The following is a 16,799-nucleotide window of genomic DNA, read 5'->3' as shown; positions in this document are numbered from 1 at the left end:
TACGTGCCCCGCTGTAGTTGTGTGGCAATTAGAATAACAAGCGAAGTGGTGCAATAAAATGTGATGGACATATGCTTAGATGAGTAACTTAAATGTATTATGCATAGCAGCAGGTACATGAAGAAAATATATGAGTACTATATCTTGAAAACGTCATGGGAAAACAAGAGACTGGGAGAATTACCGGTGCTTAAAGACGGAGAAGACAGTGAATTTAGTACACATAGAGCATTTTATAAATAAATGCTCTATGTGTCTTCCACCTGCTGTATGGACAACATCGAGACCATAGTTGAATTCATCCCAAACGCCTCTCAACGTGTCTTCTTCCACTGAAGTCACCGTTGCCGTGATTCTGTTTTTGAGGTCATCCAAATTAGTCGCTAATGGTGGCACAAAAACACGGTCTTTTGTGCCACCGTGCTCTTTGACATTGGCGGATCAATGCCAAAACGCCGTTGAAACGCACGCTGCACCGCAATTACGGATTCAGTCTTGCTGAACTGCAGAATGACCCGATTTTTCCATAACGCGGTGTTCTTCAGGAACCCAACTACCGCATACCAGACTGTATGCACGGAAAATGAATACACGTGCTGCATTGCCTGGATAGACATTTCCTCATTGCAAGTCTTGCAATGGAGCAAATTCCTGGTGATGCCCTGAAAGCATTTGCGGGAGTGCATTTTTCCCATTTGATCTCATGGAAAATAATTCAGTCTGGGAATGTAATTCCGATGCAGAGCCGATTAATACCACCCCCCGCTACTGCAGTAGCAAGGGAAACATTTTAATAAAAATAAACGTAATACGTTTTGACTGTACAGTGTAGTATATGGAATTTATATACGGAGCATTGACTCTTCCCATAGTAAGTTTTGTGTTCATTTTGCAGAGATGCCCCAGGGGAAATCCTAAGGAGCTTTGCACAATATAGGGCACTGGTGGATTCTTTATGTCTATTTGTACGTGAAAGTGCAGTTTTGTTTTATTGTATGGAAGCTTCATGTGAGTTTAACTTATGTCTTCCTTGGAGAGGACTTCGTCCAGCAGTAGATAGATCATGGCTGATGGTGATGATGATGAAGTTTCATTGGAAGCATACGAGCATACTGTATGGTTTTTGTGACCAAATCCCAGGCGTTTTAATGATACGTTGATCCAACAATTAACATTGATTCTTAAAGCTCATGATCGGTGCATTGAATCGTGGGTGTGTACGACTCAATGTTTTTTTGCTTTGTACGTTGCATGAAAAGGGTTTGGGTTACTCTCTCCATTCGCCAGAGGTGGCTATACTCAGCCCAGTGTTGACAAAGAAAATCGATTCTAGAACCAGCCTGCAACTCTTGAATTCTAACACCCCTCAACATAACCCTGGTTGTGCCCAATCTCATATGAGCTTGGATGCCAAGAATGGTTGAGCCCGCTTAATATTAGTCTTTGGTTTTGGTCTCCGCCTCCTATACGCGGTGGGTTTCCTCTGGTTTCCTCCCACACGAAGCCAAATACTCAATAATTATATTGGCCAAACATCCCCATGCAGAAAGGACCCTCTTTAGAAAGAGTTTTTGAAATTCAGTCAGGCTTTTCCTGTGAAATAAATTATGTTATTTTAAACAGTTGCCATTTTGGGTATACTGTAATTCAAACTGTCATTGTTTTTTTGTTAATGGCTAAAACACACACTAATCGGAGATGGCACTGCAATAACGCTGCGAGCACAGTCCCTCGTGGATCAATTACATGAGCCGTTTATTTATTCTGTCATTTTAATGTTGCTGTTCTTTCAATCCCTTAAATGTGTGTTTTTGCGCTTTATATGTGACTACCGGCCCCCAGCAGCTCAATAATTAGGTTCTCAGACAGAAAGTGCAACCGTTGTACAGCAGAGAGCAAACGTGACAAGAAGTGCGAATCCTCAAGGGCCAATGATCCGGACCTAACCTCGGCTCTCCACGTGAAAATCTCGTAAACCGCCTTCAGGAGCGTTCGCAGGTCATCAAAGTCTTGTGGCGGGGTAAAGTGTCGGTACTCCCATCATTCTCCACAATGTCAGGCCAGTGTGGGAGAGTGCAACATATCCTCTGGAGGGGCTTTCTGGTGGAGGCCATTTCCTCAACAGTGGCATGAGCAAGCAATTGCAGGGCTGCACCTTTGCCTCTTTGTTACTTGTAAATAGTCAAGCTCCAAGACCTCACCTTTCACTTCTCTGTCAAACAGTTAACAATAACGAGAACCAACTTAAATAAAATAAAAATGTATTGTCTTAGCCGGTTCACAGCAGCGCTCAGAACATATGTTTAAGGTTATTATGAACAACAGCCATGCCCTCGTTAAGTTGGCTATAAATTACACGTAATTATGCAGTCAGACTAACTAATCTTTCTGGTATGGGGGCAATACTTTATTAAGGGCACTTTAATGTGGACTTAAAGCTTTCGTAACTGCAGGAATTCATATTCTTTGGGTCTTTCGGTAAAGTCACGTAGATCGGTTCAAAGAAAATAACAAAAAACTACGATGTTTCGATCGCAACACTAGCGGTCGTCATCATTCCTCCTGATGACGATCGCTTGTGTTGCGATCGAAACTTCGTAGTTTTTTTGTTATTTTCTTTGAACCTAACTACGTGACTTTACCGAAAGACCCAAATAATATTTAAATGTGGAGTTTAGGAATATAGATATATTCACTAAGTGATTTTGTAAATATACTATAATTGTCAACATGTAAACATCTTCATTTTGATATCCGCTTTGCAATAATTGCTTACCTTGTGTTGTAGCATGCAATATTATTCATCATAATGCCATTTCGTCATCCAGGAAAGCAAAACTGAGTCTCAAGGCTGATTGTCAGGAGGGTCCCACATTGGGATGTTTTATCAGTTCCATTTGAGTGAGTTGTATTCATGTTGGAGGAAACTGGAGTTTCCACAGAAAATCACCGGTGCTCGTACGAGCGGACAAGCACTCGAACGGTCTCTGTGAAACCCACTTGACCATTCTGACCATTCACTGCCCACATTTAGGCCCGATGTATTTGCGAGTGTCACCAACCCATAACACTCGATCACGTGATCAAAACGTGGACGTGGGGCAATGATATAATTTCAGTGAGACGGATTGTAGCATCGCTGGACCGTGATGGATGGCAATGGTACACGGAGGCCTTCATCCAGCAGTAGAGAGACAATAGCTACTCATGTTGACGAACATGGTCATGCACATTTGATCCAACTTTCCGTTGACTTGACAGCAAGGGTTTGTAGATCACCGACTCTTGCAAATGATCATGGCATGAATGTACAGCCCTTTTTTTACCAATTAGGCAAAACTCCAGATAAAAATCATTCGTAAATGCCATGGATATTGCTCTCCAGATTAACAATCATTACTAAATGTAATAAACATTTCTCTCCAGCAGCATATTATGGGACTCCTTACAGTAACTTTGAAGAGCGACATTTCTCCTCTGCGTAAAGTTTGGAGGGAGTTCTCAATACAATATTCAACATGTAAAAGCTAATAAACTTAGACAGACTATTTATTGACAAATGCTTTGAGAGATTCCATGTTAGTTTTCATTCCTTGCGGGTTTTATTTCATATGTGGAAAGTATTGGGCCCCAAGGGTTATACGGCGTGTCAAGGCTGCTTCTGTTGTTTGCCGCGGCTTCTGCTGCTGGTTGTTCGCAGCAATATCTCAACGCGTTCTGGCAGTAATACTACGCTTTGGTGCAAAACTGCCAACGGAGGGTCACATGAACAAATAATTGGTTCAAAATAAACTTGACGATCACGGCGACGACTCGGTGTCACCAAATTGCCGCTCGAAACGATGTAAATCATTCTGGCTCATGTTCCGACAGCCTTCGCTGGAACTGAACCTGCTGTCTGCAGACTCCAAGTGCGTCACGGCTATTCCGTGAAATCTATGTAAGATTGTCGGCTTGGCAGCAGATCGTGGAGATGTAAGCACATGAGTTTTTGTTCCCCTTGTCTTTCCACCTGGGTCCAATTGACCAGTCTGCCACCCACCTGAGTGAAGCTTGCCAAGATCAAAAACACTCTCACTTATTTATTTTTAAAAAACGCTTTTTGATCTTTTTTGCTTTCATAGGGTCCCCCCCCCCCCCGTGTCTCTTAAAATGAGTGCCACACGTGGAATGGTGTTTGAGAGCAATCTTCCAGATTTGTAAGTGTGGAAATACGTAAGTCTCGCTGTACCATCGCTAAGTTGTATCGAAATAAAAAATAATTGAAAACACACTCATTCATGGGATTGGCCTAGTATCGGCCTCCAAAGCAGAGACAGGAAAGTGCGACTTTCCTGGATAAATAAAGGACAGTGCTGTGTGTGTGTGTGGTGTTTCTGCCCCCCACCTCCCCACAGTGCAAATGACCTTCACCAATCTGCACTGACCAGTGTGGTGAATTCTAGATTTGAAGCTTTCGTGACTGCACATATTCTTAGGGTTTTTTTACGTGACTTTACCGAAAAAACCTAAGAACAGTGTGGTGAAGTATGGTCAAAAATAACATGACATGGGGAGGCCTTAATCCAGTAGTGGATTAACAAAGGGCTGTACGTATTTTTATATTATTGTTATTATTTAAATGTCAATAAGACAAACACTGCTTATAAATAATGTTTTGTATTGCTTATTATAACATTATTCATCTTTAAGTATGTTATTTCCAGAAATTCATCTGAATGCAAATGCACGGTGTAAGATGGTACACAATAAACATGATTTATACATTATCAACATTCCTGTCAACTTTAAAACCATGACATTCTTACATAGCATCGTGTCTCACGTGATTCTTTAAAAGGACATGCTTTTTAAATGGCAACTGGTAAACGACTGAAATATATTGCTATACAACAGCCCATTGTGTGTTGTTGCTTACATAGGGATTTGAGACCATCAGCCCTCAAGCACCTGCTAGATTCTGTCATTAAGAGACATCTGTTAGAACTTAAAACCATCTCCCTTTAAAGAACAGGTGAAAAGTTAAAACCATACGCAATAAATCCTTGACTCACAGCAGAGCTGTTTTGCCACTGCAAATATTGTGCACATGATGGTATTGTTTAATTCCTATTGTGGTATTGATAGCTATAATTGCATAGTCTTCATTGTACGTGTGTATGTACTGCCCTTTGTCGTGCGATACAATGCCATACAATGCATTCTTGCAGCGTTTAAACAAATACGTCTGCTACAAATGGTAAAGGAATTCTGCTGGTATTTGCTGAATAATCCAGTTGGAATTTTGAAGTGAGATTTAGTAATTGTTTGGGAACGTTTGGTTTTGAAATTACAGTACGATTGGCAGGTTTGCTAGTTGGTTTCGTTGGATTTACAACATGCGTGTGCATGAATGATGTGATGCTATCCCACATGCATTTGTCTTCAGAAATATTTAATCAGCAACACAGATCGCCCAAGGGGCAGCTTACGAGGGGGGGAAATACGTTTGCATAATTGTAAACACGGCCGTCGGGTTTTTTTCTTCAAGTTGTTGCCTCTCCAAGTTTGGGGGGAAACCTTTTGATTCAACTTGGCCAGCTTACCTTTGGGGTAAATCCCAAATAGCCACATTTTAAACCCTAATTTGGTTCAGACTGGATGGTCTTGATGAGGGTTATAGTGCGCGCATTTGTTTGGCGTGAACGAGTGGACAGAACTCACGAGTTTAACGCCCTTCGCTTTCGCTGGAAAGCGTAAATAAAATCACAGAATAATACAGCGCAGGCCCCTTCACCCCTGAAGGCCTCATTGCCATGATAGCACGACCCTAAATAATAGTAAAACTACAACATTGCCGTCAGTCTCACAGCTTGCGCCATAGTATTATTATTTTTACTGCCTTGTAACTCAACGGTCGAAAAAAATCCCGCGCGTTTAATGGTGCGTTACAAGTCGTGTTTAAGAGCAAGCTTTGCTTAAGATTTAATATTTAGAGATCCATTAACAAAAGAAAAATCACAAGCCCAAGTGGTAAATTGTGTTGTCATATATCCTATTAAAATAGCTTGTTAAGCAAAGTTTTCATTCGTTATGCGCCTCCAGCATGTCCGCGACATGGGTTGAGATTCAACGGAACAATCGATTTTGTTGGTGTCTCATTTGTTCCCTTTCGTTTGTATTCTTCGTATTTTGCGGTCTTATTTTCACGAAAAAGTTCACGCTATTAGCCTCAAAGAATCGTCGGCATTTACTGTGAATATGCTGCGCTTAAATTGTAAGTAATCGATGACTGCAGTAAAACAGTCGATTTGCTTTCAGTGTCCTATTCTGCATACATCAACCCTGCAGCAGCCAAGAACACCCGTTGTTAGGCTCAACCCTGCTTCGCTTCCGAGACCAGAATCAGAGTCCTGATATGGATGGGGAGGAATCCGATGAGCTATGAATCTCTTTTATCACAGACGTCCAGTAGGGACGGCTCAGCAAGTTGCACAAACAACAAACGATACCAAAAAAAAGACACAAGAGCAAGATAGAGAAAGTGTAAAGCAATTTGGCTCACTACATAATTAAAGTGATGAGACTGGCCGCATTTCTGAGTGATTCGGTCGTTGAAATATGCACAGAATTGCATCAGAAATGCATCGGCGGTGAGGCACAAATGTGCTTGTTATGGAGTATTTTAGTTGCAGGGGTTCAGGCTCTGCTGCTGCTGCTCCACACAAGAAGCGGCTCTTTGTGCTTCGCGTGGCTCCCAGCAGTGCATTTAGCAGCGCTGTTGGGGGGGGGGGGGGTGCGCCGCTGGCTCCGTTGGTAGCGTACACACAGCGCCGGGATTGTGGAGAGAGTCGGTCATGTGACGACGCTTCCAGCTTCAAGGGATGCATGCAGTCTGGCGAGAGTTTTGTGGTCGCCTCGGTTGATGAGCGTTCCCAAACGCTGGCAGGGCGTCATACTTTCCTTTATTCCAAAAGAGTTTGAGGAGGGGCAGATGGGGGGGGGGGGATGTTTTCACACATACACAGCAGCACGTGTGTGTGTGTGTGTACACAGCATGGGCGAGCATTGAATATGCCTCGTACAGGTTGATAACACGATGTAACACCATTTTTGTTCTTGGGTAGTAAGTGTTATTTTCTTAATTGCTTATGCTTCAAAAGTGCAGAAAATGACTATTATTCCCCCACAAACTTTGCTTTTGTGACCAGGACAGTGATATTTTGAAATGTACCTATTTTCAATGAGAAAACGTGGTGTGCAGTTGTGTCATTCCTTCACGTAAAGTCCTGGTCACAAAAGCAAAGTTTGTGGGGAATAATAGCCATTTTCTGTACTTTTGAGGCATAAGCAATTATAAAATAACACTACCCAGTAACATTTTTTTTGTTACGCAGTGTTATATTCCGTTACAGTTCTACATGGGATAGTGCATTCGTTGCTTGGTGATTCTGACTGTAAGTGCTTTTAGTGTTTCCCATCTCATCATTGCCGTCGTCATCAACTGTGATCCATCCACTGCTGGATCAATGCCTCGCCCAGCCAATGCCATCCTCCATGCGTCTGCTACAATGCCACAATCTGTCTCGCTTATACATACAAGCTGAGTTAATCACTCCACAACAGTTCAATAGTGGTGGTGAGGTCCTACTTTCATATTTATTTTCTGTTTTACTTTACACAGTTGTGTTGTTTTGAAGTGTTTTTGTGTTATTCGCTGCCTCGTGATTTACACCGCACCTCTGATTAGCACGGTTCGTTACGTTTTGTGTGAAAGACGTTCACCAAACATACAGCATTCATATAGTTTCTTTCGACCTGATGATTGTGTTTTGTTTGCTGGCTACATACGGTGCGCAAAGAAGTTCAACACACGCACACACGCAGCAAATTGTTTTTAAACCTTCAAGCAGCCAGCCACCTTTTCAACGGACCTTCACAATCGCTCTCACCGATGGTTTGAGTCGCGTAATGTTGTTTTCTCTCTTAAGAATTCGTGGCCGTCTCGCTCAACGTGTCCCTCCCACATTAAAGGGGGCAGTGATTTATGGAAGCCTCAACCTGGACATGTTTAGCCATGCTCAGCAAGCAAGAACGGCGGAGGGAGGAGCGGGTGGTGGGTTAGGGGGGCGGGGCAGCACCTATGCCGCACTTTGACAATGAATCACTGCCCCCTGCTATAGGCGGGAGAAGCCGGTCTGCTCCGTGCGTTCCACACGTCTGTCGTGTCTGCGCGACCCAAATGTTTGTGGCGTCTTGCTCCCAGGGCCTAAGGTGTCAGACTGGGGTGTGGAGTATTGTGTCTCGAGTCTCGCTGCAGACCTGCGACCAGACGCGATGACGCACTCGAGCAGAGCACAAGTGGGGGCTGCCTTAAGACAGACGACCGCCTCCTCCGTGGGGCTAATCATGGCCTTGTTTATTTTGCCCCCTCTCCTGGGATGCCCTCCAACCTCCCCCCCCACCCCTCAGCGTTTACGTTGGAACGAATCCCAAAGCAAACTCAAGTTAATTGTTTTTATTTTTTATTGTAAATTTTGTGCCGGTTCAGAATTGTTGAAAAATATTGAGTTTTTTTTTTACGTATTGAGTGCACTTTAAAAAAATGTTTTTTATCGTTGCGAAGTACATTCATGGTGATTATGTGTATTTAATATGCTTATGTATAATGGGACATAATGTCAAAATATACGCTCTAGACTTTACGATTTTGTGCCAAGTGATAGCCGTAGACGTTGAGCCAAAAGTGATGGTCAACACGTACAAACAATCATAAAATAATGTTGGGTTCATTGTAAGCATTCTTATTTGCTTGGGAAGAATGGTCGGAACTCAGACACAGACGACAGTAATTTCAGACCTTTGTGTGACTTGTCAGCTGCGTGTAAGTCACCGACACAAATCTCTGGGTGCGCACAGGCCGTAATCAAAGAGTGAAGAGTTCTTGTTTAGCCATTTCACGAGGAATTGGACACTGGGAGATTATCCCATTGTATTGGATGTCCTGTCAATCCTTTTCATGTTCTTCATCAGGTTAATGGTCGTATTTTAATTGGGATTTTTTTGGGGTAAAACATCAGAGATGGCCAAGCGGCTAAGGGGTCTGAGCGCTAATCTGGCACCGCTGAGATCCTGTGTTTGAATGTGGCTTTCAGTTGCTCATGATTAAGATGGGTCTTCTCTTTTTTATGGAGAGTCGATAACCTCAGCCTGATCAACAACGACATCGCACAACAAATAAAGATCATTTACATCTGGTGTTTGACATTTCGGTTTGACTGCCACCTGACACTTCGATAGCAGCAGGGTGTGCGGGGAAAATGCTGTGCCCTTAAAACAAGTTCTAAAAATGTCCCTTTTTTCACTCAGCTCGAATAAATACTGTAATTCTGCACGAGTACATAATTGTACTTTGTACACTTTTTGTGAATTTAAAAAAAAACCTGTTAGATTACACAACATTTGCTAACCGTCGGTATAGGTAGTAATCGCGAAGGAATTTTCATGAAGAATTTCACAAACCTGAGTCATTTTTGGTCACCTTGCTGTTTGCTGGTGAAGCATCGGTGTGCCGTTTTTCTGACGTATGGTCGTGGCTGGCGTGTGCCTGGCATGTGATTTGGCGGGCGTGTCGCTTGGTGGTACAGGCTGGTGGTTCGTGAGCAGCTCTGACGAGCAGGGCTGGGTGCCGGCTTCCTTTCTCGAGCCGCAGAAGGAGACCCAGGACGAGATCGTCGCCAACGGAGGGAGCAAGACGGGAGAAGGTGAGCTTTACTTGAGCGGGATTTTTACAAATCCAGCGCGCGGCGCGTGATGCCCACAGGCGTGGCAAGTTCGGTCTCGGCAGAAGCAGACGCTGTGTTTTCTTTTTTACAGTCGTGGTGTCAATTCGTGACCCTCTGTTTGCAGTCCAGTGCTGGGTGGAGACCTCTGTGTTAGCCGTGGCTGAGAATCTGGCTCGGTTCCCAGGGTTCATGGTGTAGTGCACTAACAATTGCACCACAATTAAATTTAGTGGTATATATATATTCACTTAGTATATGGGGGTTTTAATGTATCACACGACAATGAAGGTGAACTTGATAATTATGTTCTGTACACATGTGATCACCATGTTGAATATTCATAAAATATCAACTTCTCTTTGAAAAATACTATTTAGTATTTTAGATTACATAGCAAATTAAACGTTTAACTTTCTAATATTATTATTTCTAACTGTAAGTCATTGATTATGTTTTCAGTTTGTATAGTTTTTTTTGTCTTGGCCAGTTGTTTTTCGATAATCTCAAATCGTGGTTACGCGTGAACAAAGATGTGCACAGGATGACACAAGTGCGCACATGTGAATACAGATAACCTTTACAATGAGAGCATAAACAACTGATTTTTGTTGCGTTATATTTTATCCTGAGAATTCTGCGCTGGTGTTGGCGCAAAACTAATGACATTAAGTGTGTGGGGTTTGTTTTTATGGCACGCAAGGCTTTCTCGACCAATATTATGATTCATAATACATTTTTAGGTCAAATCGCTGGAGCAAAATGTGTTTCGGAGAACCCTCCTCCGCCCAACACAGCCAATTGATGAAAGTTGTCACGTGAAAAAATAAAGTGGCCAATGTGTGACTGCTTCAGCAGCACCACCGGTCGTGTCGGAGGGCGATCCGCAACGTTTAACAATCGGGCGCGGGCGTTTCGCCGCTACAGTCGTCACAACAGCCATCATCAGGCAGTTCAACCCCGATGAAGCTTGCAGAGCTGAATGGAGCTCAAAATAACTCGCAAACAAACACCTCGTCGTGAAAGACCCAACGCAGGAGATGCCTGGGTTTGATCGTCCACGAAACTCGCGGTCCACCCTAAACTGACTGCATCCATACGAACCATGGCGGCTGATGCGGATAGCTGATGCACAAATGGAAACTTCAAAACTCTCCAGTGTGCGACTGTGGTCATCCAGAACAGAGCGTACAACCTGTAACGACGCAACGCCCGAGCCACCAACTCGAAGGAGAGATCACGGTGATACACTCCGCTGCTGGTGATGCGGCTGTCTGACTAGACCGCTTGAATGTGAAAGACGAAGAAGATGACCGGGCAGTTGCCGGCCTACATTGTGTTGTTTGCTCTGATCAACCTTCACACATCAAATTGTGCTTCACTGCTGTGAATGTTGCTCGCCTAATTATTCACGTCGCTGATGCTTGATCACAAAGCCCCTGCACCCCCCCCCCCCACACGCACCCCGCACTTGCTTGGTCGCAGTCGGGCACACCCCACCCACCACGCGTTGATTGAATCTGCCCAGCAGACCGCCCACGTCTTTCTCCCGTTCCTCACCAAAACCTCGCGGATGTTCCCTTTTCCCTCTCCTCTCTCACCCACACGCCCTCCCCTCCCACCACGCATCACGGGTCTGCCCCCACCCCCCTTGCCTCCCCCACCCATCCATGACCCCTCCTTGTCTCCTCCTCCTCGATCCCTGACACCTCCTCGCGCGGTCAGTGGCTAAGCGGCGAAAGCCCCACTTGAAGAGGCTGGATCGGCGCTGGACCCTAGGGGGCTTCACGAACCGGCACCAGAGCAGAGGTGCGCCTCCTGCTATCCCCCCCCCCCCCCCCCCCCCCCGTCGATTTGCATGCTTCTAATCAAACGTCTCGTGCTGGCGGTCTGCTTCTTCCACCCCCACCCCCTGTAGTTGAGCCTGTGTGCAGGAATTTTGATGGGCAAACCCTAACAAGAGATAAGATGTTGACGTTCGAAATGTATCGCTATAGGAGGATACCGCGTCCGAACTGGAGCCAAAAGAGTGACCAACGTAGAAGTTAGACAAAAAGTTGCGCGTGGAAACAGGCAACCTGATGTTGCAGGCAGGGATGAGAAGGAAACTGGCACTTTTTGGGCACACGTGTACGGATGGACAACAGTAGGAAAAGCAAAAGTGAGTTGTTGTTTGTAAAAATGTAAGGAACCGGAAAGAGAGGAGGAAGACCTCGCCGAGAATGGCTTGACGACGGCATAAGAGAGTTCGGTGCCAGAAAGAAGTGCGCACTGCTTGATGATATTGGCACAAGACAGAGAAAAGTGGAAACAAATGACGAAGTGTGCGATGGCCACCTACGGCAATCTGCCCATGGATTGTGGTGTTGATGATGATGATGAAGGAATCTTGGTTTCCCGCACAATCATTGTTCTTCCCAGGACAAATCTTCGTTCCGCCCCAGTCAACATTGGTTGCCCTGCCTCTGATTTTTCTTTTTTTATCACCAAATTAGGGTTTGGGTGAGATGCTAAATTTGCTCAAACGAAGTGAGGACCAAACAGCTTGCGTGAAGAAGTGTATGGCTCCAGGAAGCCACTGCGAGCTATGCACTTTTAAATATAATGGAAAACTAATTTCTTTAGAACTGCTTTTTTGTGTCTCGTTTGTTCTTCCCCCGCACCTCCAATTAGCGCGGTTCTCTACGTACCGTGGGAAAGAGGTTCAACATACATACATACACGACGGCGAACTAAACAAAGATTTCATAAATAAGTTCCTGGGGAAGTGAATATTCAGGGGTGGAACAAATGTGCTTTGACGCCGGCTTGCCTTGTGCGTGCGTGTTCACGACGAGGGCGCTTGTGCATTGAGGTGTAGCCGACTGAAGCCCAGTGAGCGATGATCAAAGCCCTGCGATTGGGCCCCTGGTGCTGATCAAAGCTCTGATGTGTGAGTCTTTGTTTTCATCGTCCATTGGCTGCTCTAGTACTCGCTCGTGCTGTGGAGCGATTCACCACCCGCCCCCCGTCGCCCCCCGCCCCGCCCGGCGAGTGGATGAATTGTCACGATGTTTTCGCTGCAATATGGTGGCAAGCGTAGCGGCCTCCAGTGCCTGCAGCGGTCAGATTAACCCATTGCAACACGTGCAAATATCTAACAGTATTTTGCGATTGCACGCGCAGCGCTGGCGTACGAATCGCGAGCTCGAGAGAGCGGGGTGCTCACCGACGCGTCATTACACACCCCCAGTTGAACTTGGCGCCTGCTGCGTGACCGCACGAGCAATGTGCGCGTCTACGTTGAACTTCTTTCGCGCCGTACGTAGCCAACCGCGCTCATCGGGGTTCGATCGGTGGCCGTAAAGAGACGACGGCTTCGCCCTTCATTTCCTCTCTCGATCGGTCTGAAAACCGACACCCGATTGTTCCCTCGTTAGCCGAGGCAATCCCGTGATGAAGATGGGGGGGGGGGGGTTACTGTCCCCCTCACCCCGGCAGAGGATCGCCTCGTTTATTGGAAGTTACGCGTGGCGACCCTCGCGCGATTAAGAGTGAAAACGATTTCAAGTGAGCGAAACCAAAGAACTTTGCCTCCTTCGAAATTAATTTGCGAAAAAAACGCCTCGCAGTCGTAGGTCGTCGATTCTATCGTTAACGAAGTCATTTGTTTGGCGACGCTGCTTTGGCAGCGGTAGACAAACTAGCACAAATAAACAGAGGCCTTCAATGCGCTCGTCAAAGACACTTGGGCCTCCAAAGAGAAAGGGAATAATAGGCGACGTTCGGAGAAATGGCCCTTCTTCACAGTGCATAGAGAGGCCAGAGAGGGGTAGAGATGTTAAAGGTCACGTGACACCATTGCATGCAACGTATACCGATTTGAAAAGGGTTGATTATTACACGTGCCATTTAGTGATTGTATCATGGTTGAAAAATGGATATTAATCGATAAATCTGCATGTCTTTTCACCCATACTATACGATGGGTATTCACAAAGTGCCATCTCGCGACTTTGAATACAGTTGTTGGCTTCATGATATGAAAAATAAGAATAGGTTTTACACTTTCTGGCAAGAAAACAGGGGTTAAGATGTTTTGATGTTTTATTGCCAGAAAGGGTAAAACCTTTTCTAAATTTTAATACTTTGATACTCGGAATAAGGTCCCTCGACTTCATGATACTTGGTGCACCACGAGGGTGTGTCTTTCAAAAGCCAGTCACGTGAATGTGCGGTGGTAGTCATTTCCTGTCAACATACAAGAGCAGTTCGTGGAAATTCCACATTCCTATCGCGGAAAGCAAGTCTACCCATAGAATGACCATAATCGAATGAAATATGCTTAGTTAACTCCTCAACGGGATTTGAGCTTCACAACCTTCTGACCGCAAGCCACGCGCTTTACCCAAGGTGCCACATCAGGTTTTTGAGATATCAAATATTGCATTTTCAATAAAAACTGCAGAAGAAAAATATTAAATAAATTTGGATATCTACATAAAATGATATTATAAACACACTATCCTAAAAATACAGCACCATATTTTAACACTAAAGCAGTCACTGACTCGCAACAACTTGCAATCATAAGTGACAGAGTTAATTTTGGGTAAAATCAATGAAAATGGGGTATGCCGATAGCATAAAAATGAGATGTGATAGAGCAAATCTGAGATCAGATTTGGAATCAGCACCCTGAAATTAGTATAAAACAGCTGCAAAAGTCCAGGCCAGAAAAAATAAATGTTTGTTGTTGACCAGTGTTATCAGTCACAATCCATCCGCGACTGGACGAAGGCCTCCCAAAGCCATCATCATCTCGAATAGTCTTGTAATACAACGATCCATTTGGCTTCTGCCCACAAAACAGATTTTTACTAACATGAGAATTGAGAGAAGTGAAAACGTACTCTATTGAAAAAAAACCAGTCGTAAGTTTGAGTATTCACGAGCTGAAAAATTGCATCTTTATATGGAAACAAACCGCATAACCCTCCGTTGTTGATAAAGGCGTCAAGCCTTTTATTTCCTCGACCCCCTCAATGTATAAAGTTAACAACGCTACGCAGAAACAGTTACTGCACGCAAGGGATTACAAATGCTGTGACACCCCTGTTTAAGTGCTGTTTTGTCAAGTCGTGGGTAAGGATGCGGTGTTTTGTTTTTTTAGTTTGGGCCTCATTGAATTTCCTGCATGCGCATTTCTTTTCCTGTCGCCAGCCTTTGGACGCAAAGTTACTGCCAATAAAATAACGCCCGGAAATTCAATTCCGGGTTTTTTTTTCTCCTTTTTCTTGGCTCGGTTACCCGCTCGTGTGACATTTGGCGAATGGTAGAAGAATATAAGAAAAAATCGGAAATGTTTTCCAACAAAATTATTTAATATATCGTACGATACCGTTATTCGGATTTATGCGCGTGCATTTTTTTCATTTAAAGAAATATTCAAGACAATTACTACAATGATGGCCATTATTTTTTGTTTGTAAATCACTTCCAATGGAAATTCAAAAGCCAAATCGTTCACTTGGGCAGCTTGAGCGAGGGTTAGGGAAACTTTTGCCCTCCTGTGAAACATCACGTGGCTCGTCGACCCTAACACCGGCGTCTCCTCCTCCGATTGTTCACTCGCGCAGAAGAGCGGTGCCTGGCAGTGCAGTCGTACACAGCGCAAGACAAGGATGAGATCAGCTTTGAGAAGGGAGCCACCCTAGACGTCCTCCAGCAGGACACCGAGGGCTGGTGGCTCGTCAGGTGAGGACGTAAAGCCACCGCCTGTGTCTGTGCGTGCGTGCGTGTGTGCAGCGGGGAGCGGTCGCGTAGTGGTTAGCGCACTGCGCTACCAACCCCGGCGACCTGAGTTCAATTCCCGCTCACGAGCAGCAACAGTGGTGAATATTTGAACCGGTCCTCGGCCTCCCCTAGGTCGACTCAACCTCAAATGAGTACCTGTTAAGGTGTGTAAACATCGCCACGCGGGAGACAAAAGTGGTCGGGTATGGTGCTGGCCACCCACCCCCTCGTGTGCCGTTCCAGTCTTCATAGGTGCTCGCGAACAGCGCTTGCCCCAACAGTCTGTTCAGATCTTTGTCTTTTGTGGACTACGCTATTGACGATCAGTTCAGTTTGGCTTTCAGTTTATAACACAAATAATGTGCAGCCTTTCTAAAATCCACTGCTGGATGAAGGGATGAAGGCCTCCCCATTGCCTTGCCAGTCAGTGGGGTTGTTTTACTATACTTCACCACGCTGGTCAGAGCATAACAGCGCAGTGCAGTATAGCCATCATTATTTTTCACATTGTTATCGCACAGTGCTTCGGTGTTCGTTAATGCTTGGACCACCAAAGGCACGGTGTTTGAAATCCCTATTCGGCCCACGCGAAGGAACGCATTGGTCCCCCCCCCACCCTTGGTCAGCAACCAAAACAACGAGAAGAGGCATTTTTTTCGCATTCGGTAAGCAACTCAAATATTTCAAGAGCCCCCCCAATGCACGTGAATACGAGACGGTGCTTCTTAATAAACAACGCGTCACGAAGCCAGTCCTTGGAAGAGGCGCACGCGGCTCGGGAGCCACGGGTTTTCCCGACCCCACCCCTCCCCCCCCTTGCTCTGAGCCATCGAGCACACGGACCGACTGACCTGTCGCCACCCAAACTCTCGCGAGCAGACACCAGGGCCGGCAGGGCTGGGCGCCAGCCTCGTGCCTCCAGAAGGTCCCGGAGGAGCCGGCCACCCGCCGCAAGACCACCTTCCACCCGGTGGAGATCATCAGCACCATGATGGAAGTCAGCAACCTGCCCGGGCGCCAGGCCTCTCCGGGCAAGGAGCCGCCGCCCGCTAAGGAGGGGAGCCCCAAGCCGACGCCGGCGCCCAAGCCGACCGCCAAGTGCGCCGAGCCGGCGGGCTGCGGCACCGAGAAACGCGCCCCCGGGTCTCCCGCCGTAGCAAGAATCGCCCCGCAGAGGCCTGCCACAGGTCAGATTACCGCCCCCCCCTCCTCCTCCTTTGCTGCTGCGTCGGCTTGCCCCTTGCTCAAGTAGGGGTGCCACCG

The 16,799-nt window shown here is 45.7% G+C and overlaps 1 protein-coding gene across 1 annotated transcript in view; it reads left to right on the top strand.

Annotated features, from left to right (window-relative positions):
- The window catches only part of SH3PXD2A (SH3 and PX domains 2A), a 115,295-nt gene that overhangs the window by 80,801 nt on the left and 17,695 nt on the right, over positions 1 to 16,799 (top strand). Inside the window, 4 exon segments of the mRNA XM_061556481.1 lie at positions 9,627 to 9,743; positions 11,487 to 11,570; positions 15,380 to 15,497; positions 16,416 to 16,723. Of these exon segments, the coding sequence (XP_061412465.1) occupies positions 9,627 to 9,743; positions 11,487 to 11,570; positions 15,380 to 15,497; positions 16,416 to 16,723 (627 nt within the window).

This window comes from Lethenteron reissneri, chromosome 22 (genome assembly GCF_015708825.2).
Source record: "Lethenteron reissneri isolate LAM-NWPU_2019-01 chromosome 22, ASM1570882v1, whole genome shotgun sequence".
In the NCBI taxonomy this organism is placed as follows: Eukaryota; Metazoa; Chordata; class Hyperoartia; order Petromyzontiformes; family Petromyzontidae; genus Lethenteron; species Lethenteron reissneri.
Note: the sequence above shows the minus strand (reverse complement) of the source record. Positions and strands in the feature narration are given on the sequence as shown.